Here is a 27,360-nt window from a genome sequence, read left to right on the forward strand (position 1 = left end):
AGATTCTCCATGCTAATATGTAAATTAGGTATCTTAAAAAAAATTACCTAATTAATTTAATTATGTGTAGATTGTAGAGTATGTATCAACATATAATAGCATTATTCATCATATGATATATTAGTTAATTGATATTAGTGATTTTAGTGGCTGCCCAACCATATGTTATGGAGACACGTGGCTGGGCATCAACTATGAGATCTATTTTGGTTTGACATTGAGTTTTGGTAAGTGTTTTGAACTGTGACAGCTGGAAATGGATGATATATTGATATGGTTTAGATTTAATTTCAGACTTTATTTTGTATTTGGCTTGTGGGATTGTTGGTGTATGGCTTGGACTTAATTTTCAAACTTGTTTTGTATTTGGATTGTGGAAACATTGTTGGACAGTTTGGATTTAATTTCAGATATTGTTTTGTATTTGGATTGTGGGGCTGTTGGTGAATGGTTTGGATTTAATTTCCAAACTTGTTTTGTATTTGGTTTGTGGGCTCATGGCTAGTTCAGATATTGTTTTATATTTAGATTGTGGGATTGTTGGTGTATGGTTTGGATACTGCAAATTTATGTGTAGGTTGTAAATCTGGAAATCTGTGTGTAGGCTGGAAATATGTGCTTGTGCATACGTGTATAGGCTGAAAATCTTGTTTCTATGTGCTTGTGCATATTGTTTGTTGTGCATATTGTTTATTGTGCTTGTGCATATTGTTTCTATGTGCTTGTGCATAAGTGTGTAGGTTGGAAAAAATGTGCTTGTGCATATTGTTTCTTTGTGCTTGAATTGGTTTTGAAATTTGTGTGTAGGATGGAAATCTTCTATTGAAGAGGGTTTCCTTGAAGATTGTTTTGGTGTTTGACTGTTTGTGTTTTAGGGTTTGATTTTAGTCTTATGTCTTGCCCCTTTTTGGGTTTGATTTTAGTCTTGTATCTTGCCCCTTTTTATGGGATTGAGTGTATGTTGTTCTATCGGTCTCAACCCATTTCAGTATTTAAAAATGAACAATGTAGTTGGGGTAAAATTTGCTGTCCAAGGTTTTGCGTGGAATATTTGTAAGAGAAGGTGAAAAGAATATTTATCATTTAAGTAAGTCAGAACACAAACAGCTAAATGTCGAGGTTGTACATTGCTATTGGTCTCAACTCCTTCCATTTATGTTAATTAATATTTAGCATTGTTAAAATAAATATTACAAAATATGGACATTAATTAACATTGGAGTGTATTTCCAAAATATGAAAAAAAAAATATTATTAAAATATATAATATTATATTATTATTTTAATTTTAGGATATAAAGTGCAATATGAACACAAATCTTGAATAGCTTTGAGTTTAGCCAAAAATTCTAGTTTTAGGCTACGTTTGGGTAGACAAGTCTTCTCAACACTTCTCAAGTATTTTCGTACTTATAAAAATACTTCACATGCCAAACACAATGAACCATCTTCGTACCAAAGTCTATCTAAAAATCATTATAATATTTATCACTATTAAATATAAATAAAAAATAAAATCATTATAATATTTATCACTATTATATATAAATAAAAAATAAAATCACTATAATATTTATCACTATTATATATAAATAAAAAATAAAATCGCTATAACATATAAATAAAAAATAAAATTACTATAATATTTATCACTATTATATATATATAAATAAAATCATTATAATATTTATCACTATATATATGAATAAAAAATAAAATCACTATAATATTTATCACTATTAAATATAAATAAAAAATAAAATCATTATAATATTTATCACTATTATATATGAATAAAAAATAAAATCACTATAATATTTATCACTATTAAATATGAATAAAAAATAAAACCACTATAATATTTATCACTATTATATATAAATAAAAAATAAAATCGCTATAACATATAAATAAAAAATAAAATTACTATAATATTTATGACTATTATATATATAAAAATAAAATCACTATAATATTTATCACTATTATATATAAATAAAAAATAAAATCACGATAATATTTATCACTATTATATATGAATAAAAAATAAAATCACTATAATATTTATCACTATTATATATGAATAAAAAATAAAATCACTATAATATTTATCACTATTATATATATAAAAATAAAATCATTATAATATTTATCACTATTATATATAAATTAAAAATAAAATCATTATAATATTTATCATTATTATATATAAAAATAAAATAAAATAAAATCACTACAATATTTATTAATATTATAAAATCACTATAATATTTATTACTAAAAATAAAATCATTATAATATTTATGGGATCCATACATTTTTCAACTATCTATCTAAAAGTCAACAATTGAATATATTTTACACATCTAAATAACTCAAAATATTCTAACCTACAAACTCACTCTAAACTTTACTCATAATTATTTATAAATATTCTAAATACTTTTTAAATATTTTCACTATTCAAACGTACCCTTAATTAAATTTTGTTTTTGACCAATGCTCTAACATACTCCCATGCGACACATTCTTTTTTAAAGAAACCTTCTTTACATTTTGTTGGTTTCTTTAAATTTTGTTATCTCCGAGTTCAAACAGTGTAAAAAATTTGCATCGTTTCTAAACGTACTGCATGCTACTGGCTAAGGATTTGTTTAATCTTGTATATTTTTTCTCTCATCGTTGCAGTATCGATTCTCGAAACTTCGTCTCGTCCAAGAAACCTACTGGCAGAAGCCTTGCCCCCTGCCAGTGAACCCACAGCAAACTCATCACCGCCGCACCGCCGACCCACGGTCTTCTTCGCCGCCGCCGAACAAGTACTCCATAGGCGACTCTTCTCTCATCTCCCAGATTTATTTGATTTCTCAACGCAGTTTCGCATTTTTTAGTATGTGAGTTTTTGCTGATTTTTGTTTGTTTGGGATTTAAATTTCGGTTACTAAGCATTTTTGCGGGGGATTCGGAGCAAAATAAAACAAATATTATATGGCGGGCGGATATGTACAATTATCCGCCTGCCGGAATTATCCGTCCACTGCGGAGGCGAAGACGTGGGTGGATTTTATTATCCGCCCAATGCGGATGTGGGGAAGTTTCATGTCAAAACCCACCCCCGCCTCCGCATTGATGGTTCTAATAAAAAAATACTTATCTTTTTGATTTGGTATCTCTCTCTCTATGGGCACCTCTATGATGTCTCTTCCAGCAATTCAGCCCATCTGTGTGTGTATTTGCTTTTCTCCCTTCTTGTTTGCAAGTTCCAAATCTGTTCTGGTGTATCATTTATGTTATAATAACAATAATTAGTATTTTATCATTATTATCAATGCTGATATTAGTATTATCAGATAGAGGACGAGGAAGAGAGAGAGAGACATATAAGAGGGGAAATGCTTGAGGGACTTGTTCGGCAACTACTCTTGGGATATCTTGGCCGATACGTCAAAGATATTCAGAAAGAACAGCTTAAAATCACCCTGTGGAACGGTAATGATTTCTTTCTTTGTTTCATGTTTCTTAAATTACTACAAATACGGGTATTTGGTTTTTGGTGTCTATGGCGTAGTCCTCACTAACAGTGATGTAGGATCTTTTTGGAAGTTTCTTTGAAGGTTTCATGGGCAAAATTATACTCAATCGAGATTAGTTTAAGTGGGAGGGGAATGAGAATTTGGTTGCAGGAAGAAAAATTACAGTTTTCAATGAAACATTGTTGTTATCAAGTGTTGATCCACTGATATTAGAAGTCAATTTCATGTTGTCGTGTAGAGGAAGTATTGTTGGAGAATGTAGAGCTTATTCTTGAAGCCTTTGATTATCTGCAGTTGCCATTTGCTTTAAAGCAAGGTATTGTAACATCCTCTTACAACGAATTTATTTTTTTTTGAAATTGCAAACTGGAGTTTCTCATGAACTTTGTCCCTTTTAACGAAAAAAGTTGGTTTTGCATGATTCACGCAGAAGATTGCTGCGTGGATGATGTATTGCCATTTTTACTTGTCATTAAAGTTATATAAGCATAAAAAACACTTGTGCAATATTTCTTGGTAATTTTTGTGTGTCAAACAGTGGTGCTGGAATCTTGCACTGTATTCTTTCTTGATATTGATATGTTAGGAATCATAAAGTTATTGAGCAATGATGTTTGTTGCATTGGCATGCCTGTAAAAAAAATCATTTTGAAAAGATGAGGATTGATGACTTAAGAACGCTTTGAAAGTAAAACATTAAGAATCGAAGATGATTGTTCTTATTTTCTATTGGCGAACAAAATTTTATTGATCATGAGAATAGGCAAGAGCCGAAGTTTGTGGGACATATACAAGAGCATCTCCTATGCATGCAGAAGATGATTGTTCTTGGAATGTTATGGAATAAAGTCTTTGAGCTTGAGGACGTTTTGGTGGTTTTAGATCAAATTAAGCAGTGGAGCAATTAGAAAATGGAGTGTGAAATATTATCTACTTGAAGGAGGAGACTTTTAAGGTAGCAATGAAAGCTAAAGAAACAGAAAGATAGAAAATTAGATGTATGATGAACTGGATTAGGGTAGGAAAATTTTTTGTATTTGACTTGGTTGCAAGTAATCTCGAAGCTGAAATTGTAATGCATCTGTGGGCTAACTGGGGACTTTTTTAAATGGCAATAAAATGTTCATAATATTGGACTGAAATGCATTTGTTGATTTAGAACTTTTAATTTAACCTAAAATCAGATCCTTGTCGTGTCTTCTTCTTGGGTTCAATTGAGTGTACTCTGTACCTTAATTTCTGTTGTTTTGAGCCTAACCCACACTGCTTAATGTTTTCCTCACCCAAGTTTCTTGGATGTTGTATTAGTTCTTGCCAAGTATGTCTAACCATGTGTTTATTTGATAGGTCGGCTTGGGAGGTTAAGCATTAAAATTCCATGGAAAAAGCTTGGATGGGACCCCATCATTATTATTTTAGAGGATGTATTTGTTTGTGCATCCCAGCGGGATGATCATGAGGTGATTTTTAAATGTTTTTTGAGAAAGAAAATCTGATTTGAAATAAGGAAATAAAATAGAAGCCTTGGTTTTGCATCTATCTTTTTTTTTTTTTTTTTTTTTTGTTGATACATCATCTAGCTTTTAAGTAGCAAACAAGGTAATTAAGGAAAGTATCTTACAAATGATATTAGTTTTTTCTATATTTCTAGGGGGTTAATTACTTTCGCCTTTTACTTATTAAAAAAATTACTTAGGAAAAAAAGAACCAATTATCTTCAAACCAATTTTCCTTTGTGGTAGTGGAGCTTGGATGCTGCTGAGAAAAGAGAATTTGCTGGAAAAAAGGCTAAACTTGCTGCAGCGGAGCTGGCCAAATTATCAAGATGCGTATGTGGTGAGCTTATTTTACTTCCACTTTCACATGTCCATACATTATTTTGTGCTTTTTTTTTTATCAGTAAGAGTAACTTTTTTGGTTCTTATAAATACACTACCACATTTTATGTTTTTGGGTTACTGATGCAATTGGATACATGATGATAAGTAGTTATTAGCCATAGAAAAATTTCATTATTTGATTATAACACAAGTAAAAATATTTAAATATCACTGTTTTAAAAATATTTAAATATCACAATTGTAAGTGAACTGTGGTAGTCTTGTAGAATTTTGCTAAGGAGGCTCAATGGAACCTTCTTAATTGGAGGATTGTTAAACCAAAATCTTTGTTTAATTTTTTTTTTTGATCGGTAATGAAACAATGAAAGTAACAAATGTGGACGAGCAACAATCGAATCGCCAATAAAAAAAGATGATGACCGAAACGATATCTCGGCCATTGTTTAATATAACAAGGATTTTGAACTCTAAATATTTTTAATTTCTTTTTGTGACCTTCTATATGCCCATTTCCAAATTCTCAAAATAGATGGGCAATTTGATTATAAGACTAGAACCTTCTTCTTTGAAACAATGAAAGTAACAAATGTGGACGAGCAACAATCGAATTGCCAATAAAAAAACATGACGACTGAAACGATATCTCGGCCATTGTTTAATATAACAAAGATTTTGAACTCTAAATATTTTTAATTTCTTTTTGTGACCTTCTATATGCCCATTTCCAAATTCTCAAATAGATGGGCAATTTGATTATAAGACTAGAACCTTTTTCTTTGAAACCTTTAAATTCTAGCATTTGCTTGAATACTCTACTTTGGACCTAGCTAGTGACTTGGCTAATAAGATCGTTATTTCAAATGGTAGTATATTTTCTTTGTTTTCTTCTTTGAGGGCCAGGTTATTGTAATGTATTGGTATAATAATGGTCCTTGGGCATTGCTCTTGTATATGTCCCGTATACTTGGGCTCTTGCCTACTCTTTTGATCAACAAAATCTTGTTTACCAATAAAAAAAATGATGGTCCTTGCTCATCATCTCTTTAAGAAAGTAATAGTAGTCCTAGTCCTTTTGGCTTTTTATTCTCTCAAATGTCTGAATGCATTATACCAAATTTCCTCTCCAAATCTACATAATCACATTACCTAGTGTGCTACAAGGTTTATTTGTTTTATCACAGTCGACACTCCTATGCATTGGGCAAAGTGTCCTGGATATGTGTCTTTTAGCATTTTGTTAATTGCTTTGATCTTTAGCGATGCTGCATACTACTTAACTTTTGGGGATTGATGGTCTACCTTAATTTTAGAAGAATTCATGGGCTAGGCTTGCAATCGTGTCTTCTTATGTTTGCTACAATGCATCTTTTAGGCCTTGAAAGGCACATTTTTCTATGCGAATGGATGATTTGATTTGAAAGAACCTGGCACCGATAAAGCCTTTGGACTTCCTTTAGGGGCCACTTGCAAGACCAAGGCAATTTGGAATGAGGTTATTGAGAAGACTCAACAATGTTTACTAATAAATAAAAAGGAAGATTGAGCAACACCTGGTTGGCTTGAAGAGAATGCGTTTATTCAAGGGTTGTTGGATCACTCTTAACTATGAGCACTCTTTCTAACTTACCTACATATTTTGTCTGTATTTCCACGTCCTTCTATTGTGGTTAATTGCATAGAGAAGCTGTAATGGGACTTCCTTTAGGTGGGTTAGGTGAGGAGGTTAGATTTCACCTAGCAAACTAGGCTAAAGTATTTACTTCAATCTTTGAGGGTGGATTAGGAGTTAGGTACTTGCTCTTGTTTAATCTTGCACTATCGGGGGAAGTGGCTTTGGAGATATTGGAATGAGAGAGAGGCTTTGTAGAGGTTAGTTGTAGATTCTAAATATGGATGCTTATGGGGTGGGTGTGTTCTAATGAGGTTCAAGGATCTTATTTATTTTGCCTTGCCCTTCGGATCCACCTCCGTAGGGTAAACCTCGATCCCGTGCACCGCACTCTCGAAAGTTTCCCCACATGGAATTGGTTAAATCACTGGCTTTTCACCAGGGAGTGTGGCCTCAAATGATTGTTTGTACCCATAAGGTGTTGAACCATGGACCTTATAGGGAGTGATACCCCAAGACCAAGGCCTTCACCACTTGGGCCAACCCCTTGGGGTTTAAATGGGTTTCAGGAGTGGAACATTAATCTCACTAGGGAGATACAACTTTTGGAATGATGTGTGGGTGGGAGATATGGCCTTTAAAAATGCTTATCCTAACATTTTCAGAATTGCAAGAGAAAAGGAAGCTATGGTGGTTGATGTGAGGGTGGTTAGACAAGGTTCATAGGAGTGGAACATTAATCTTACTAGGGAGGCACAAGATTGGGAAGTGAGTGAGTTGGTGGATTTTTTCAGCTTACTATAAAACATCACTACCGTGGGTCCAGCTGACGACATGATGGAATGGAGGCCTTCCAAGAATGGGAAATTTTCGGTACACTCTTTCTATGACATTCTTACAGCTCAAGATAGGCCCTATTTTCCTTGGAAGAACATATGGAGGAGTAAAACACCTCCTAAGGCTGTATTATTTGTTTGGACAACAGCTTTAGGGAAGATACTAACCATGGACAACTTAAGAAGGCGTGGACTCATAATTACGGATTGGTACTATATGTGCAAAAATAGTGGAGAAACGGTAGATCATTTACTATTACATTGTGATTTTGCAAGAGACATATGGACTTACTTTTTCAACAGATTGGGAGTCGCATGGGTAATGCCAGGAATGGTGGTGGAATTACTAGCTAGCTGGAGAGGGATCACAGGGACACCACATATTACAGCGGTGTGGAAGATGGCGCCTATTTGTATTTTCTGGTGTATTTGGAGTGAAAATAATGGTAGATTCTTTGAGGATCTTGAATGCTCCTCGGAGGAGTTTAGGAGTTTTTTTTGGAAGATTTTATTTATGTGGGCATTGCTTTAAAGTTAAATGGTCTCAGCTTCCATGATTTCCTTGTAACAATTTCTAGTTCTTAATTTGGTATACTTATATGTATACCTCCTGTGTACTTGGGCTATGCCTATCTTTATCAATACAATTGCTTCTTACTTATCAAAAAAAAAAAAAAAAAGGGTTTCAGAGAATGTTTCATCATCCTATTAAAAATCCTCAGGGAAACAAGAGAAACTACATCAAGAGGATATTACTTGAAGATGATAATGATTCATGATTTCGCACACAAGGATCTTATGGGGTGGCTACAAACAAACATAAGAAAATGAGGGGGGAAGTTCTCTAACCATATTAGAAATGAAGTGCAAGATGGAGCCGTGATTAAAATCTAGCATGATTTGTGGTGTGATGGTAGGACTCTCAAGGAAGCTTTCTCAAATGTGTACTGTAATGACCCAAAGAAAGGCCTAACCTACATCTAGGATTATACTCCAAAAGGACTCGTCAATGTGGCAGATTATATGTACAACTCCAATGGCTCTTTATAGTGGAATGTGAAGCTTATTAGAGCTGTACATGATTGGGAGGTGGGGGACATCTCAGATTTTTACAGCATGTTGTATGTCTTGAATAGGGAGAGTGGTGGGGAGGATAGATTCCTTTGGATTCATCTCGGGAACAAGAACTTTTCAGTCAGATCATTGTACAAGGTTATGTCATATCAACTCTCTAATGATTTTCCTTGGAAGTGCATTTGGAGAAGCCAAGTGCCTGCCTCTCAAGGTTGCTATTTTGGTTGGTTGGCATCTTTTGGGAAAATTTTGACTATAGATAATTTGAGGAAGCATGGTCTAATTATTATGGATTATTGCTTTATGTGTCAAAGGAATGGAGAATCTGTGGATCATCTACTTCTCCACTGTGAAGTGGCAAAGGTTCCCAGAGATTTTTTTTTTTTTTTAAAACGACTTTATTCATAACCCTAGGGGAACGGGGCGTTACAGAATTCTTTAGCCAGGTTAGTTTGGCTTGGGTCATGCCCAAAAGAGTAGTGGACCTTTTTTACTCGTAGAGATGATTAGGCGGTAGCCCAAAATTTGCAGCAATGTGAAGATGGTTCCTATTTACCCCATATGGTGTATTTGGAGCGAAAAGATTGATAGAAGTTTTGAGGATCATGAACGGACAATGGAGGAACTTCAGAAGTTTTTCTTCAATACTCTTTGTTTGGGCAACTCACATAGACTTAAATGAGTTCAATTTACCAGATTTGTTTGGTATCATTTTTGCATTATGTCCTTTTTATATACATCCCCCACATACTTGGATCGTGTCTTTTGTGCTTTTTAACGAAATTCTTATTTTTTTTCCAAAACATTCTTACGTTGATGTCTCTCTATCAAGATGTAGCCTTCTTTTCCTATTGCTAATTCGGTAGATACTTGGGGCAGTCCCCCAATATTTTAGGGGGAGCTGCACCTCATGGAACCAAGGGTACTAATGATTTTTTGTTTGACCCAATAATTGATGTCTGAGAATGATGGTGAAGATTCTTTCATATTACCCCAAGACCTGCCCAGCTGCGAAACTCATTCAGCATCAGCGCATTACGCATGAAGCTATATGCAAAAATGAGCGCATCATTAGCATATGTTAAATAGGAAACATAGAGTTTATGAAATCTTCTTGAATGGGTGATCCGTTCCTGAAGCTACGAGTTATGCACTAAGAGACCTGACTCCAACTGCAGATCTGCTCCTGAAGCTAAACAACAAAGAAGATTTATACCTCTGAATCTGTTGTTAGTGTATCTTCTGTTGGGCAATCGATCAGACTATTTATTGTTTGATTGGCTTAGCATCTCTTGAATCTTCTATTGTGCGGTGCCTATGCACATATGCATACCCTTTCATGAGATTAAAGTTTTGTAATCTAATTCTTTGTTTGTTAGATGTTATTATTTTTTTTCTGATTTCGGTTTTATTTTATTTTCTTTCCTAGGTCTTTGCGCTTAAATACACTGTGCCTTTTTATAACACAGCTCTAGTTGCCCATCTCCTTGTGCTAAATCAAACCATTCCATTCTTTTCCCCCCTTTTTATGCTTCAAAGAAAAAAAACATTTTTTTATGAGATTTTTGCTACTTACAAGCGGGTGTGGATACACAACACTTATTGTGGACCCATTACAGTTATAAAAAGTCGAAACACAAATACTTTTTTATTTTAGTTTATGTGGTAGACTTCCACATCAATATATTAAGCCATTTAATTAAGAGCTTCACAATTTATTTTGGACATTTGGTCTCAATAGCATTTTTTTATTATTACTTTTACAGATAATCAGGCTGGACAAACATTTATCTCATACCTTACTGCGAAGGTGACATTACTTTGGCCTTATTTTTGTTGCTTTTGTTGCTTAGGTTGGCCTTTTGGTGTCTTGCCCCCTTTTTAGTAGCCAAATTGCAGGTCAAGTTCATGCAATAAGGCCCAGGATCAGCATGGAAAATGTATAAAAGATCATTGGGCCATGATGTAGGTTCTCCATAATAATTTTATGAGCCATTCCTTTAGCCAGTTTAGCTCTTAATACATGATCATTCAGTCCTCAAATTAGTAATGCCATAATTGGACTAACTCTTGATGTTATTAGAAATGCATGGATATTTGGGCACAGTTCATGCCTGCACAAACAGATGTTTGGGCACATGTATATTTTTGTTTTGTTCATGTTTTGTTGAAGTTTTATGTGACCTCTTGTCAAAAAAGGGGAAAGAAAAGAAAAACACTGTTCTTTAAAGAAGTTATCATTATTCCCAAAGCACTGTTGATGTTCTTCCCTTTTTCCCCTAGATTCTTGACAGCATCCAAGTCTCCATCAGAAATCTTCATGTCATGTACCGTGATATGCAGAGTGACTTGGTAAGTTTATTTTGTTAACATAACTCCCGTTCATTCACTACACCTAATGATGATGGTCCTATGCTTTAGTTCAATGATTTCAAATAAACAGATAGGGATAGATTAAAATTATTTTTTAATTTAGTGTAATATAAGGGGGTCAGGAATAAATACTGATTTAAGTGAAAATTGGGGGTTATTATTATAGAAAATTTGTAATCAAAAGAAAAGAATAGGAGATTGTCATCTATATCAAATGTACTTTATTTTGATTATGGCGCTATCAAATGTCATGATAGTCTATATTTTATAAAACACAAGGTCATTGCCTTTTGGTATATTTTGGTTCAATTATGTACATATTTTGATTATGGCTATCAAATATCATGGTAGTCTATATTTTATAAAATAGAAGAATTAAATAAATGCTTTGTTAAATTTGATGTAATTGATTGATCACTTGATTGTCATGTTGCATGATGCTCTAATAAATTGAGTTAATCTCATTGTGGTGCATTTGATTGTAAAACTATTTTTATCTAATGTATCTCATCCGGCTATACAATTTGTGGATTTACTTTTATGAAATCTCTTTGTGAACCTAGTAAGGCTCATTAAATGTGCGTTTTACTTAAATTTGGCATGCTCTAGGCAATGTTTGCGCCTAGGCTCTAGGCAGTAATTGCACTTTAGTGCGGCTACCACTTTTACTGATACTGGATCCACCTAACTGGCAAAACGAAAAAGTGCTAAAAAATAATTAAGAAGCAGGGAAATCTACAGTATTTTTGATAACTGTCCAATAAAATAGGGAACTAAGAAAGGATGGCTTAATGTTGTATTGGGAATTTGAACCTTTCCTGATTAAGGGGATGTTTGGAAAAGTTTTTCATTTCATCCCATCTCATTTCTTTCCCAAACATCATTCAAACACAAACACTTTCAAACTTCATTACAACTTTTTCAAACAAATTATTAAAACTTTCTCAAACTTTCAAATAAAAAAATAAAAAACAATTCAAAATTTTCAAATCCCAAAACAAAAATTATATTAAAAAATTATATTATAACAATATTTTAATTTTATAATATTTTTTTTTCAACTTTTTCTCTATCATTTCCCAAAACCCAATAAATACGTAATTGAAACTATCTCACTACTATTCACAAATTATCATACTACTATTCATAAAATTCTCATCTCATCTCATTCCTCAGGCATCCTCTAAGCGTAGGGTATGCTCTCTTTTGTAGACATGGTAGCATGCCTTATAAATATAATAGTGTGTATCTAGTTCCACCAATGGCTCTCCTCGATATGTTCCAAATTGTGGATGCTAATACATACAAATAACAATGAATACAATTTTTTTAATAAGTAAGAAGAATTTATTAATCCACATAATTAGGCAAGGCCCAAGTACACAGGAAGTATGCAAAAGATGAACTTAATTACAAGCTAAGCGCTGTGAAAAATAGAGTAAAAGTCATTAAAACTAGTCCCATTCAATACAATAACCGAAGCCCAAAGTAACAATTTATGAAAGAAAAAGTCCCTAAACCCTCCCTATGAGCATTCCCTATTATCAAAACAACGACCATTCCTCTCGTTCCAAGTACACCACATTAAACATAGAGGCACCATCTTCCAAACAGCCGCATTTGACGACTGCCTTGAATTCCTCTCCAACATGACAATAAATCTACCACCGTTCTAGCATTACCCATGCAATGCCAAGCATAGTGAAAATTTCATCCCATAAAGCCTTAACTACTTCACAATGAAGAAGAAGATGATCCGCCAGTTCACCGTTTCTTTTACATATGAAACACCAATCTATTATATAAAGGCCATGCTTTCTCAGCTTATTGGTTGTCAATACTTTCCCATGGGAGGCCAACCAGCTGAAGAAAGAAACTTTGAGACGAACATTACTCCACCAAATGCACTTCCAAGGGAAAACAATGGAAGAACGGGTCGACATAACCATATATTAGGATCTGACCGAGAAGTTCTTATTCCTTGAATGAGTCCAAAACAACCTATCCTCCCCTCCAGCCTTCAAATTCAGCGCGTATAATGTCCTGTAAAATTCAGTAATATCCCCCGCCTCCCAATCCTGGACAACTCTAATAAACCTCACAGACCATTGAAGAGAATCAGTAAAAATGCCCATGTTGTCAGCCACTGAGGCACCCTTATCCAACGCAATCCTATAAAGAGAAGGGAAAGCATTCTTCAAGGCAATATCACCGCACCAAATATCGTACCAGAATCTGATTTGTGTTCCTCTTCCCACCTCAAATATGAAATTACTGAAGAAATCTTCCCATCCATTCCGGATAAATTTCCTAACTCCCACACCATATTGCCCTCTTACTTCATTTGAGCACCAACCTTTCCAAATACTCCCATCTTTAACATCAATAACATTTCTCCAAAGAGCATCTCCGTCTATCTCGGGCTCGAGAGCTTCAAGCTGGCGGTTGCTCTGGTCACCTCGCATAGCCTAAGGAGGCATTTGATCTGATTACCATTGATAATGATTGGCTGTTCTCTCGTATTCCTCCATATCAAAATTGGTTTCCACAAACCTTTATGTACGCAACATAATAATTGCTACTTGTTTGTATTATGTGGAATATGTACATAGTTTGTACAGACTAGAGCTGTTCTTTGTCAGTGTCGATCTTATAGAAAAAAAAAACATTGCTTCATAGCCCTTGTAATGAAGCATTGAAATAACTTGTCCTTGAATGTGAACATAATGGTGCAAACTGTAGCAAAAAATAAAAAATAAAAATAAAAATAAAAATAAAAATAAAAATAAAAGAGCAGGGGAGAATTGGAACTCAAAGATCTCATTTAGGAGTGTAAAAGGGAATGAACCTTTATGAGTTGTCACTTTTGAAGAAATACCCTTCCCTAATACTATTCCTAGTTGTTCGTCTTGATTAATTCTGTACATTTTTTTTCCTGCTTAATGTTTCCCAGGATCACATTATGTTGGGTTTGAAGTTTTCCAGCTTGACGATAATGAAGCATCGGTAATACTCTTACATTTGCTGGTAGTTGTACTATTTTTCAATATGTTGTCCTCAATAGATTGGTTGGAATCTTACCTTTTACTGAATTTAGGATTATGGACTATCTCCATTTGAAAGAACTATAATTTGTTCCAATATTTGTGTTAAGTGCATATGCACTTAATTTGTGTTTGTATAGAGAGATCAGTACAAAAACACACACATTGATTTAAACATAATACATTTTGTTGTCATTGGGACCATATATCTCTAATTTTTTCCATTTTGTTGTCATTGTCATCATTGTCTAAGTCAATACATTTGACTGGGGTCATCTGTTTGAAGATCATTTGATGGCTTTGCTTAGTGCTATTGAAGCGGGCCACTCTTATCAGGGATTGGCCTCTACTTCTAGGCAATGTGCAAGAGAAAATAGAGGATTGAAAAGACTTTTATGATGTATTAATTATGAACTTTGAGGTGGTAACTTTAATCGTAGTAGTGTAGGGGAGGGTAATGACTGTTTCTTTATGAAGCCTAAATTGATTTCTTGGAGTGTTATAGGCTTGAATGATCCTGGCAAATGCCTTAGAATCAGAAGTCTACTTTGGCAATGGAATAGATATATTATTCGCTTGCAGCAGATTAAATTGGAAAATGTTTCTCTTGAAGATGTGTTCAAAGCCTGTGGGGATCCCCCAAATAGAGTGGTTGTTAGTTAGCCTCTTGAGGGGCCTTTGATGGAGTATTGCTGGTGTGTGACATTAGTGTGAAAGTGATGTGTGTATGGTGGAGCATACTATGGCTTATTCCTTTAGGAATGCTGAAGATGCCTTTGCTTGGGCTTTGGTAGGAGTTTATGGGCCAAATTGCGATTGCAAAAGAAGGTTTCTGCATGAGTTGTCCAACTCCTATAGACTTTATTGGTTTAATTTTCATGTTTGTTTTGTGTTTTTTCTCTTCTTTCTACATGAGTATCTAGTACCGACTCTCAATACCCATTAATGAGTGCAGTCCAAGTAACCACATTCCTACTTGAAGTTTCATCAGCACTGGAGCCTTAACTAATTTACTGAACCCCTGATAATTACTAATCAAATTGTTGTCTACCTATGGGACAGAATCCTGTAAACATCTCACATCCACCATGTAATCTTACAACCTTTTTTAAACTATGAATCAGTCAAAATCAGTGCGCAAGCCAGCCAATATTGAGCCACTAACTATCAAATAGTCATCAGAAAGATTGCCGTTTGGGTTTTCTTAGGGTATAGAGATATTGCTTTGGTTTTGATAGTGGAACATCGAGTTCAGATCTTTTGTACAAAAAACAATGAAAATTCGTGGTGGCCCTATAATGCTTATTATTTCCTGACCGTAATTTTTCTTGTGGGGAATGCGGGGCTTGGCTTGGCCCAAAAGCTGGCTCTCTACCTTGGTGGGGGTGGGCTGCGGGGAGGGTAGCATCCCTAATTGGTTGTATACTCCATGTGTGTTATTGTATATACTAGATAGTCATTCTTACCATGTATAGATAGTTAGGAACTTATACGTTGGCTGTTACCTTGTATATTTCTTACCTTGTAAGGAATGGTTGATTGCCTAGTTAATGAGAAGGAGGCTGCGCACATAGCAGACAAGTTTTTCCAAAAAGTTCTTTGAGTATTCTCGGTTCCTTGGCAATTTGACATGGTATCAAGAGTAGGATCATAGTTTTCCTGTCTTCTACGAATGTTTTTTCCTTTCTTGGGGGCTTCTTTGTGGGTTCTTCATTCTCGGTGCTGTTTGAGTTTGTGTTTGGCCTTTCGTGTGCTTCTCGGTGCCGTCAGAGTTTGTTCTTGGCCTCTCGTTTGACTATCGACATTGTCTGAGTTGAAGTCTGGGGTTACTTGTGATTTTCGGCGCCCTCTGAGTGCTTCTTGTGCATTATCGGTGCTGTCTGTGTCGGTTTTTGGCGTTCCTAGTGTTTTTCGACCCCGTCTGTTGCTCTGTGGGATTTCATCTCATTGTCGGTACTTTTCTTTTTCTGGTTTTTGGGATTTTGACGCAGAGTACTATGTTCTTTTCTTTTTGACGCAGAGTTATTTTTTTTTGGCCTGGGTGTTATCTCTGAATCTAGGACACATGGTTGTTGTCTCTGCAGCAATTGGGTGTTATTTTTTTTGTAGTTCCTAAATCTTGTCGCTGCGACATCTCTCTGGTGGACATTCTTGTGGCTGCATCATGTCATCAGATAAGTTCGATTCCTTTCATCTTCGTTTTACTGGCAAAAATTATTCAGCTTGGGAGTTTCAGTTTCAATTATTTGTCAAGGGGAAAGAGTTGTGGGGTCATATTGACGGGAGTGATCCTGCACCTAGCGATGTAGAGGCTTTGTCTAAGTGGGAAATCAAAGATGCTCAGCTTATGACCTGGATTCTTAGCTCGGTTGAGACTCACCTTGTTCTCAATATGAGGCCTTATAAAACTGCCGCTGATACGTGGAATTACCTTAACAAGGTTTACAATCAAGACAACACGGCTCAATGCTTTCAATTGGAGTATGAGATGGCTAATTTCACACAGGGAAGTCTCTCCATTGAGGAATATTTTTCTGGTTTTCAAAATTTGTGGGCTGACTATTCAGACATTGTTTATGCTAATGTTCTCGCTGCAGCTCTCTTTGCCGTTCAAGTAGTGCATGAAACAAGCAAGAGAGATCAATTCTTGATGAAGCTCTGTTCCGATTTTGAAATTGCACATTCTAATTTGATGAATTGTCATCCTGTACCATCTCTGGATGCTTGTTTGAGTGAACTTCTTCGTGAGGAGCAGCATATGGTAACTCAGGCTGCCATGGAACATCGGGCTAATGTTAGTGCACCTGTTATTGTGGCTTATGTAGCACAAGGGAGGAATAAGGGTAGCGACATGCGTGTTGTCCAGTGCTTTAGTTGTAAAGTTTTTGGCCATATTGCTCGGGATTGCCCCAAGAAGTTCTGTAACTACTGCAAGAAACAAGGCCATATCATCTCCGCTTGTCCCATTCGCCTTGAAAGGAAGCAGGGTGCTGCTTATCATGCCTCCACTAGTGCCTCTAGCTCTGTTGCATTGCCTGCTGTCTCGCCTGTTGTTCCTATTCCTGCTCCTATAGCCTTAGCAAACCCGAACACACTCACTCTTGAAATGGTACAACAGATTATCATTTATGTTTTTTCTGCTTTTGGGCTCTCAGGTAATCATAAAAATTTCTTCTAAGCCATGGTATTTTGTCTCCGGAGCCTCTAACCGTATGACCAATACTGTTGTTACTCTTTCCAATGTCAGAAATTATGATGGAACTCTGAAAAGTAACACCGCTGATGGCAGTTCTTTGCTTATCAGCGCTGTTGGTGATCTTTTCTCTTCCTTAACTGATGTTTTTGTGTCTCCTGACGTCTCCACAAATCTCATTTCTGTTGGTCAATTGGTTGATAATAATTGTAATGTCTATTTCTCTCGTTCTGATTGTGTTGTGCAGGATCAAGTGTTAGGGAAGATGATCGCGAAGGGGCCTAACGTGGGACGACTATTTCCTCTCCACGTTTCTCCTTCCACCATTATCCCTAGTTTTCCTTTACTTTCTTTGCATGTAATGTTGTTGGTTCTGGAAATAAGATGTGGCATAGTCGTCTAGGCCACCCAAACTCTGATGTACTTCGTACTTTGTTTAATTCTGATTTATTGGGAAATAAAGCATGTTCTTCTCTTGATCTTTCTTTTGATTGTACATCATGCAAACTTGGCAAAAGTAAAGTTCTACCTTTTCCTCATCATGCATCTTGTGCCTCGCAATGTTTCGATATTATTCATAATGATGTTTGGGGATTGCACCTGTTGTTTCTCATGTGCATTGCAAGTACTTTGTTACTTTCATTGATGACTTTAGTCGCTTTACTTGAGTTTACTTCCTACGGGCCAAAGCCGAAGTTTTTTTCCGTATTTAAGTGCTTTTTTGCATTTCTTGAGACTCAATTCTCTACCAGCATCAAGGTCTTGCGCTCTGATTCTGGTGGAGAATACATGTCTGATGAGTTTTAGGACTTTCTTCAAAGCAAATGGATCATCTCTTAGCATTCTTGTCCTTCGACACCGCAATAAAATGGTGTTGCTGAGAGCAAAAATCGTCACCTTCTTGATGTTGTAAGAACTCTTTTACTTGAATCATTTGTTGCTCCTCGTTTTTTGTGTGAAGCGCTTTTTACTTCGGTTCATTTGATCAATCGCTTACGCTTTCCTACGTTACATCATGTTTTTCCTTTCCTTAAGTTGTTTGGCCATTCTCCTTCATATTCTGATCTTCGGGCATTTGGTTGTGTTTGTTTTGTGCATCTCCTTGCTCATGAACGACATAAACTTACTGCTCAATCTGTTAAGTGTGATTTTCTGGGTTATGCTATACCTTAAAAGGGTTATGTTTGTTATGATCCCCATACTCGTCGTATACGGGTTTCTAGGATTGTGGTTTTCTTTGAAAATCAATATTTATTTCCATCTCATGTTGAGTTGTCATCTTCATCTTTATCTCTTTTGCCTAGCTTTTTTGATTCTCCAATAATTGTGGAAATATTTAAACCTGGTTTTGTGTATGAACGACGTTGTTGTCATGAGTTTGGTTCCATTTCCTCTGTGCCCTCTCAAGATCTCAACCCGGCACCTGATCCTGCTCCTGTTTCCACCACTCTTCGCCGGTCTACTCGTCCATCTTGACCCCCTGATAGGAATAGTTTCTCATCTCCTATCTCTCTCGTAGCTATTTTATCCTCTATTTCCATTCCTTCTTTCTACAAACAGGCTATGGAACATGAGTGCTGGCAAACTGCAATGCAAGTAGAACTTGGTTTCTGAAAAATGCCGCTTAGCTATTGCCGCTTCACAGTCGTGGTAACTACATCAGATGGATGTGAAAAATGTCTTTCTTCATGGTGATCTCCAAGAGGAAATCTACATGAAGCTTCCCTCTGATATGACTACTCCTCATGATGTTTGTAAGCTAAGACGTTCTTTGTACTAGCTCAAGTAGGCTCCTCAGGCTTGGTTTGAGAGGTTTCGTAGTACACTTCTTACCTTCAGAAGCTATTGCATGCAACTTTTCATATGAAAGATCTTGGCCAGCTTACATACTTCTTGGGACTGGAGGTCCATCATCGGGCCAATGGTATTTTCTTGAACGCACATAAGTATATTCAAGATCTTATCACCTTGGTTGGTTTGGAGGACACTTCTTCTGTTGATACACCTATGGAGGTAAATGTCAAATACAAGAAAGATGAAGGGGATCTTCTGGATGATCCTACTCTCTATCGGCGCTTGGTTGAGAGTCTTATCTACTTGACCACTACTCAACTGGATATCTCCTATGTCGTTCATCAGGTCAGTCAATTTATGTCTTCTCCTTAGCACCTTCATCTTGCTGCAGTTTGCCGCATTATTCGCTATCTTCGAGAGTTGCCTACTCATGGGTTATTCTTTCCTACAGGCACATCTCTTCAACTTGTTGCCTACAGTGATGCTGATTGGGTTGGGTGTTCAAATACGCGTCGATCTACTACGGGTTGGTGTATGTTTTTAGGTGATGTCTTAATTTCTTTGAAATGTAAGAAACACGATCGTGTTTCTAAATCATCCACTGAGGCTGAGTATCGTGCCAGGTCTACTGCTTGTTCTAAAATTGTGTGGTTACGTGGTCTTCTGGAGGAGCTTGGGTTTCCTCTATCCCTCTTTGTGTTGATAACACTAGTGCTATTCAGATTACAAATAATCCCGTATTCCATGAACACACCAAGCACATTGAGGTTGATTGTCATTCTATCAGCGATACCTTGGAGAGTCGGGTGATATCTCTTCTTTACATTTCTTCTGATCTCCAAGTGGCCGATGTCTTCACCAAAGCCGTGACTGGACAGCGGCATCAATTTCTTGTTGGCAAATTGTTGCTGGTTGACTTACCAGCGTCAATTTGAGGGGGGATGTTATCGTATATACTAGATATTCATTCTTACCATTTTTGGATGCTAATAGTTAGGAACTTATACGTTGGCTGTACCTTGTATATTTCTTACCTTGTAAAGAATGATTGATTGCCTAGTTAATGAGAAGGAGGCTGCACACATAGCAGACAAGTTTTTCCAAAAAGTTCTCTGAGTATTCTCGGTTCCTTAGCAATTTGACATGTGTACTTGGATAACATCTTTTTTTTTTTTTTTTAATAAAACCTATTTATTTATTTAGTTTGTTTTATTTCTTTGGAAAAACTTCTGTAGATGTACTCAGGTTGCAGTATTGTACATACATCTTATCTACCTACTTTTGTTACAGAAATCTCTGGGAACTTATATATGTTTCTGGAACTTGTGAATTCATTGTTTAGATTCTTGACTAGAATACTAGATTGTAATTCTTAGGCACTCCCCTAGTGTACTTGGCCTTTCTCCCATTTTCATTAATGTAAATATTTTACCTTTTTTTTTTTTTTTTTTTTTGGGGGGGGGGGGGGGGGGGGGGGGGGGGGGGGGGGGGGGGGGGGGGGGGGGGGGGAGGTGCGCACTTCGCTAGTATTCTGCTGGCTGCTATTTTTGCAACAATATCTTCTGGCATTTTGGGATGAAGTCTTGGACTGCGAGTTTGTGCTTGCAATCTGTTTCTCTCTCTGAAAGTGCACACACAATGAATGATTGTTAGGTTTCTTTGTTTAGAAATTGTACTCATTATATATTGATTAATCTAGCTTACACTTGATTTCAACTAGGGCTTAAATATAAAGCTTAGAATGCTCGATCTGTAGCATTAGTTGGAAAAATATCTCTTTGCTTTTTATTTGTCGGATTTAGAGGTTGGTTAGCTTGGCTCTAGCTGTAAAGTTACCAAATTCTAATTCTTATGTTCATTTTGTGTCAAATGGCAGTTAATTTGATATTCTCTAAACTTCAGGTCCTATAGTGGATGGGCAAGGGGGGCCAAGTCAACAAAGTTGTGGAGATAATGGGTTTTGAAATTTATTGTAGCACATTTCAAGGAAACCTGGACTTGATGACTCTGAATAATACTGGGAACTCCAACTTATGGGTTGATGAAGGGTCTGGAGGAAAATGTTTTGACTCCTTATTTGCACCTTGTGATGTATCATTATCACTTTTGGTATGCAATTTTATTTTAAATCGTTCTTTCACTTCCGAGTTGTCCTTTTTCTTTTTGTTTATAATTTCATTTGAGCCATAATTGTAACTTGCAAAGTTGAGATTTTAACTGTTTTTTTTCCCTTGGATTTCTGTAGATGGTAGCTGACATGTTTGCAATGATATAGTTTCTGTTTATGTATGCAATGAATACATTTGTATGAAGGACATTAATTTTATTGGTCTGGCTGGCTTGCAGAATATAATATTTCTTGTGTCTCTTGTTGGCAGCCTATACAGAACACATAAAGAAGTTGGTGTCTGAACTCGACACATCAGACTATACACTGATCTTAGATTAAAATTCTTGAAATTATGTGTTTTTGCCTCGTCTACTGTAACTGAATGTGTTTGTTATATTTCTACAGTGTATTATATTTGCTTTATCGCCTTCCTTGTTGGATTACTTCTTGCTATCGATGAATATGCTTGAATTTGGTACACTTGGTTACAGAAATGGTGGTGGTGGGGGTACACGTTGGATGAGTTGTTTTGGTGCTTGAGATGCAATGTTGGTATTAAATATAGTTTTTCAAGATGCCTTGGGATATTTCCTAGTGGTGTAATCTTGGTTTTGGACATGAATACTTTCTGTTCTAATCTTAGATTGTCTAGATGCCTTGTGTTTTTTTATTGTCTTAAACTAATTAACTGGCCAAAAAATTGGCTTAGGATAGAAAACTTATCGAGAGTGGGGTAAATGTTTGCAAGGCAAGACAAATAATGCTATAGGGGGCAAGGGTTAGAGTACGTTGTACAGAACTGTGCACAGTTCGTTTAAGAATGGAAACACAGATGGATATATACCTTTGTTGTGTGTGTATTGAAATGTGAACTCTCACCCTCAAGAAATTTAGCAATAATATTTGCTTAGTTAGGGCCTGCTTGTGTGCGAGCTATGGGTGGAGGCAACAAGAAGATTTCTTATGATGGGTTATGTAATTTGTTCTGCATTTTACTTAAAAGTGTTTTAAGTGCTGAAATAAAGCACTTTTGGTCCTTTCTTTCTGGTTACGTCTAGGTGCTTACAACCCATTTTGAGTTGGATGCATGCATTAACCTTCCAAATACATGCCTAAGGTAACCTTGGAAGCAACTTGAGGCGTTTGTTTTTCGCCAAGTCATTCCCTAATCCAAGAGGAGGTTACACAAGAGGAGGGAAATTATATGCTGTATGTTAAATACTGTACAATATAGGTCACAAGGTACATATCACGATCTCTTCCCAAATATGTGTACTAAATAAGAGACGAAATGTGAGGAGGTGACAAAAGGACAAGTATAATTGTCTTAGGAACAAAATGGCTAGAAGCTTGAATAAAAAAATGATATTAGAAGGTAGTTGTCTTGAAGAATTATGGTGGAACTGTTGGCTTGTTGGAAAGGGAGGTTTAGCTGTCCACAGAGTGAACATTGTGGAAGATGATCCTCTGGGTTGTTTGCTGTGATGCATTTGGAGCGAAAGAAATGACCAGAGCTTTGAAGATAAGGAAACTACAGTGGCGGATCTTATGGTTTTTGTTTTTTTTTTTAAATTATTTTAAAAAAACCTTTATCATTGGATAATTGCTCAGTATTGTTATTCTATTTCTAGCCTTCGTGACTTCATTACTCTTTTCTCATTTTCTTATTAGGCGTTTCTCATATGTATGCCTTGTGTACTTGGGCAACACCTTTGCAATCATTAAGAAGATGTAACTTATAAAATGCCATGAACTTGAATTTTGAAATGATAAAATATTGATGTGACAAAATCCACCTTTCAGAGTAGCCTAGGAACTCCAAAGGATCTTAATCCATATGTCTAAAAGGGATGTACAATGAATATATGATTTGCTATTTTGTTGCCCTTCAGCATTGGGGTTGACCGGAATCTATGGTAGACTTGATTACTTCTTGTGGTAGAAAGTTTGAAAGGGAAAGAGCCTAGTTTCTTGGAGAGCATTTCTTCTTATTTGATGTGGTGCATCTGGTTGGAGAGGAATAACAAGTGTTCCAAGGCAGAGAGACATCATCGAGATAGCTCAAATTGGGTTTTTTAATGGCCTTGTTTGAATGTATCTTGGCACATCTGTTGTTTTGATTCTCGTGCTCTTTCTTATGTTTTATTGATGTCCTTAACCTTTTAGAATCTGATATGCAGTTATCTTTGTTGTTTTTCATGGGCGGTGCCGTTCAGTATATGTTCTGTGGACATTGATTACCCCCTTTCTGTTTCTGTTTTTTGCTTTTTTTCCCCTCCAAATATAAATTTCATTTCACATAGTATGGAAAAGATATTGGTGTTTCACCGAATGAAGTTGTTAATGTTTTTTCTTTCATGTACTTATAAAAAAATATTGTTTGTTCTTTCATGTAGGTTAACAGATCAGGAAAGTTTGATAAAGATGCTCCACAATATTCTATCACCGCTGAGTTAACTGGCTTGGTTTGTCCATTGTTCTGGAAACATTTTAATTAGAAAAAATTCTCGATCGTTTGCCATTGGTGTGGCATACTTCATTTTAACATGCACTTTTTGATTCTATTAGGTTATCTCATTGAATGAGGTCCAGTTACAGCAAATTTTGGTTCTCTGGGATTATTTAGGCACATGTCGATTGAGGGAGAAGTGAGTTCATTATTTTTTCCTACTAGTTTTGTATTATTATTATTATTGGCTTAGGATAATTATTATTAGTAATGTTATTGTATTTTTTTTTAATCTTGTAGTATCCATTGAGAAGTTACTCAGTATGGATGACTAATAATAAGAGCTCACTTATCATACTTAGGTCTTTCTCTTCTATATGTCATGTGAACATGGGCTATGCCTATTATTCTCATCAATAAATTATTTACTACTTATAGAAAAATAATAATGATAATAACCGATCTAAAAAAGAAAAATAATAATGATAATATCTCACTTTGGAAATTTTATCTTTTCCCTTTTCCTTTTAGCTGGCGCAGGGGGTTCCTTTGAGCTGGCATCACTTCAAAAAGTTTTCTTGCTTTTGACATGTAACTTGGGTTTGCATTGCTCTCAGTATTATGGTATTTGATTTGTTTTTTAAAAAGGGACACTTGTAAAGAAATTCACCTTTTATGTTTGCATTTTTTAGATTCGCAAATAAGTTAATTTACTAAAAGTAAAATTATGCAACAAAGAGAGTTGAAACTTATTTTGACAAGCTTTCTCATTATGGAGGATATAGTGAAATCATAATGGCTGGAAGTCACTGTTTAGTGATTGGAAACCCATCTGAAACAGAACTTCTAAGAGTTGATACCTTGCAGCTGACATGGGGGATTGCTTGCCTGCCTGCAATAGCATGGAGAGGATGCTTCTGTTTTTTGTTCTTCAGTTTTGGCACTAATGGGTGGCTAATATATCTGGGGCTGATTAACCTATTAAAAAAAACATCTGGGGGTGATTAAATCCAACTTGCATCATCAAGAGTTTCTGATCTTTTTTGTCTTCATTTGTAGATAATGTTACTTTGTGTCTGACTCTCCTATATACTTGTAGACCTATAGATAACCTGTGTGAAAACTCAGCTAGCCTTGTACTCCAATTGCTTCAAGATTTTTATTTTGGCAGAAGATAAGAATGGAACATTTGATTATTGCTATCATTGCCCTTGTTGTTCTTGTTATTTTTACTTTATTGTCCATTTTTGGGTGAGATATTTTAGGTTGCAACTTGTAAGCATTAGTAACGTCTGATGCCCAAAAAGGGGATATATCTGATGTGTTAGCATCGACCTATGTAGGTATGGACGTTATCGTCCCTGGTGTTGTCCTTTATCAAAAAAAACTGGAGGGTTGGCAGATATTGTGGTGGCACTATGCACAGGAATCTGTCCTATCCGACATTCGTAAGAAATTAAAGAAAACTTCATGGAGATACCTTGGACAGCGGCTGTAAGTATATAATTTGTTGAGATGTAAACCTTATTCTGGAAATTGTGCATTTTCAACAAGCATAAGGTTTTATTTGATTTGGTTCTTATCTTGCACGTTTTTTACCGTATAACAAGCAAAGGTACTGTGTGCATGTGTCCTGAAGGTGATTTTAATATTTCTTTTACAGTGTCATGTTCTACACATGGTTTTAGTTTTTGGCAAAGCATGTTTAGTGTCTTCATCTACTGCCCCAAGTTCCAAATAAATTGCTGCTAGTGGTAAATGGCATCTTGTTCTCCTGTGAATAAGCATGTTTAGTTTTCAATACTTTCTTTCGTTGGGCAGCTACTATAGATTTTGATTGGCTCGTTTCATGATTCCGTTGTCTCTATTTCCATTTCTATTTTTAAGTGGTTCTCTTGTATATTGCCTGTGTATTTGGGCCACGCCTTCTGCCTGTAATTTTGCTTATATGCCTCTTTTTTTTTAAGATAAAACATTGGTTAGTTAATCAAAATGAGTAACGAGGGAAGGGCGAGGTCAATTTTTTTTACAGGTAAACAAAAATTTTATTGATCATAAAGAATAGGCATAGCCAGGAGGAAGGGGCGAGGTCATACGTTAAATCCTACAAGGATGTTTGCATGATATTTACATATTCAAATAAACAAACATAGATGGTATTTATTTTGTGTTTGATTGAAGGGCAGTCTCAATTTCTTTTCAGTTAGCTTTCTGGTACTACAATATGTGTGACTTCCTGTTGAAAAACTCATGTCCTTTGTATTCATGGAGGATAGTTTCCACTTGATTTTTATTTTTATTTTTTTTATTAGTAAATAGGAATATTAAATATAGGTGAAGCCAAGTACATGGGACACATATAAGAACCACACCTATGCATGACTGTCTAAAGATACAAGAAAATCATGTATGTTCATGCCATTAAAGTCTTTCACAATCGACCAATGGAATAATGTATGAAGAAAAAAAGTTCTAATCTCGTCCATTGTCTGTTCACGATCCTCAAAACTCTAACCATTCCTCTCCATCCATATGCACCACCATAGGCAAATCAGTATCATCTGCCACATATTTGTGATTTGAGAATTACCTCGAACGCCTTGCCAGCTGGCCAAAAAGTCAACAACCCTTCTTGGCATTACCCAAACAAGTCCCACCCTGGCAAAGGTATCATTCCATAAGCTCATGGCTACATCATATAGCACCAATCCAATACCATCGATTGGCTTTTTCTTATATTATCTAAGGTAAGAATCTTCCCTAGTGAACCTGTCCATACAAAAAAAGAAGCTTTTAGGGGGGCCTTAGTCTTCCATATGTTCTTCCATGGGAATGTTCTTGTAGAATGTGTCATGAGGGACTTGTAGTATGACCGTACAGTAAAATTCCCCTTCTTGGATTGTGACCTCATAATCTTATCTGCTCCTCCAATCACTCTACAAGTATAGACAAGGTTGAAGAAATCTGTAAATGTGTCAATTTTCCAATCTTGGGCAGCTCTAAGGAAAGTGATATTCCACTAGAGAGATCCACGAGCTCTACTATGGGCGATGTCGTATAGTGTTGGGTAGGCTTCTTTGAGGATTCAATCTCCACACCGTAGGTCATTCCAAAATTTAATTCTGGAACCATCCCCAACTGCAAAACGTGTGTATCGATGAAGATTGCTCTAGCCTCTTCTTATTTGTTTCCAAAGCCCATCCCATGTGATCCGCTCATCTCATTTGAGCTCCATCCTCCCCACAGTCCACCATATTTTAACTCTATAATCACCCTCCATAAACCCTCTTTGCGGTATCTCCACAGCCATTTGCTCAATAAAGCCATGTTGAAAACCAACAAATTCCTAATTCCTAGCCCGCTTTCTTGTATAGAGGTACAAACCGTAGCCCAATTCACCAAATGAATCTTGAATTCTTCGTCTGTTCCCCCCCAAAGGAAGTCTCTTTGCAATTTCTTTATCCGGTGAGCCACTTTGCATGGTATTGGAAATAAAGATAAGAA

At 35.9% G+C, this 27,360-nt stretch overlaps 2 protein-coding genes and 2 pseudogenes across 2 annotated transcripts in view; 2 read left to right on the plus strand and 2 right to left on the minus strand.

Moving 5' to 3' along the window:
- The first annotated feature begins 2,570 nt into the window (after nt 1-2,570).
- The window catches only part of LOC121258176, an 81,275-nt gene continuing 56,485 nt past the window's right edge, over nt 2,571-27,360 (plus strand). Inside the window, 14 exon segments of the mRNA XM_041159561.1 lie at nt 2,571-2,894; nt 3,351-3,489; nt 3,772-3,849; nt 4,881-4,993; nt 5,276-5,369; nt 10,660-10,703; nt 11,177-11,245; nt 14,220-14,272; nt 21,200-21,218; nt 21,221-21,406; nt 23,804-23,872; nt 23,976-24,055; nt 25,200-25,245; nt 25,247-25,350. Of these exon segments, the coding sequence (XP_041015495.1) occupies nt 3,393-3,489; nt 3,772-3,849; nt 4,881-4,993; nt 5,276-5,369; nt 10,660-10,703; nt 11,177-11,245; nt 14,220-14,272; nt 21,200-21,218; nt 21,221-21,406; nt 23,804-23,872; nt 23,976-24,055; nt 25,200-25,245; nt 25,247-25,350 (1,052 nt within the window). The 5' untranslated portion in view covers nt 2,571-2,894; nt 3,351-3,392.
- LOC121258941 lies at nt 5,749-5,864 on the minus strand (annotated as a pseudogene).
- On the minus strand, nt 5,961-6,076 carry LOC121258940 (annotated as a pseudogene).
- LOC121258174 lies at nt 14,289-17,988 on the plus strand. The gene is made up of 3 exons (XM_041159560.1): nt 14,289-17,465; nt 17,558-17,618; nt 17,751-17,988. Exons 1-2 carry the CDS (start codon nt 16,475-16,477, stop codon nt 17,575-17,577), a joined length of 1,011 nt encoding a protein of 336 aa, XP_041015494.1. The 5' UTR covers nt 14,289-16,474; the 3' UTR covers nt 17,578-17,618; nt 17,751-17,988.

This window comes from Juglans microcarpa x Juglans regia, chromosome 3S (assembly GCF_004785595.1).
Source record: "Juglans microcarpa x Juglans regia isolate MS1-56 chromosome 3S, Jm3101_v1.0, whole genome shotgun sequence".
Taxonomy (NCBI): domain Eukaryota; kingdom Viridiplantae; phylum Streptophyta; class Magnoliopsida; order Fagales; family Juglandaceae; genus Juglans; species Juglans microcarpa x Juglans regia.

What these genes read in the sequence shown, in the direction of transcription:
- LOC121258174 (XM_041159560.1), top strand. Translation starts at nt 16,475, where the DNA reads ATGTCATCAGATAAGTTCGATTCCTTTCATCTTCGTTTTACTGGCAAA. An exon ending in TTCTGCTTTTGGGCTCTCAG is followed by an intron (nt 17,466 to 17,557) that starts GTAATCATAAAA and finishes TTCCAATGTCAG; the next exon opens with AAATTATGATGGAACTCTGA.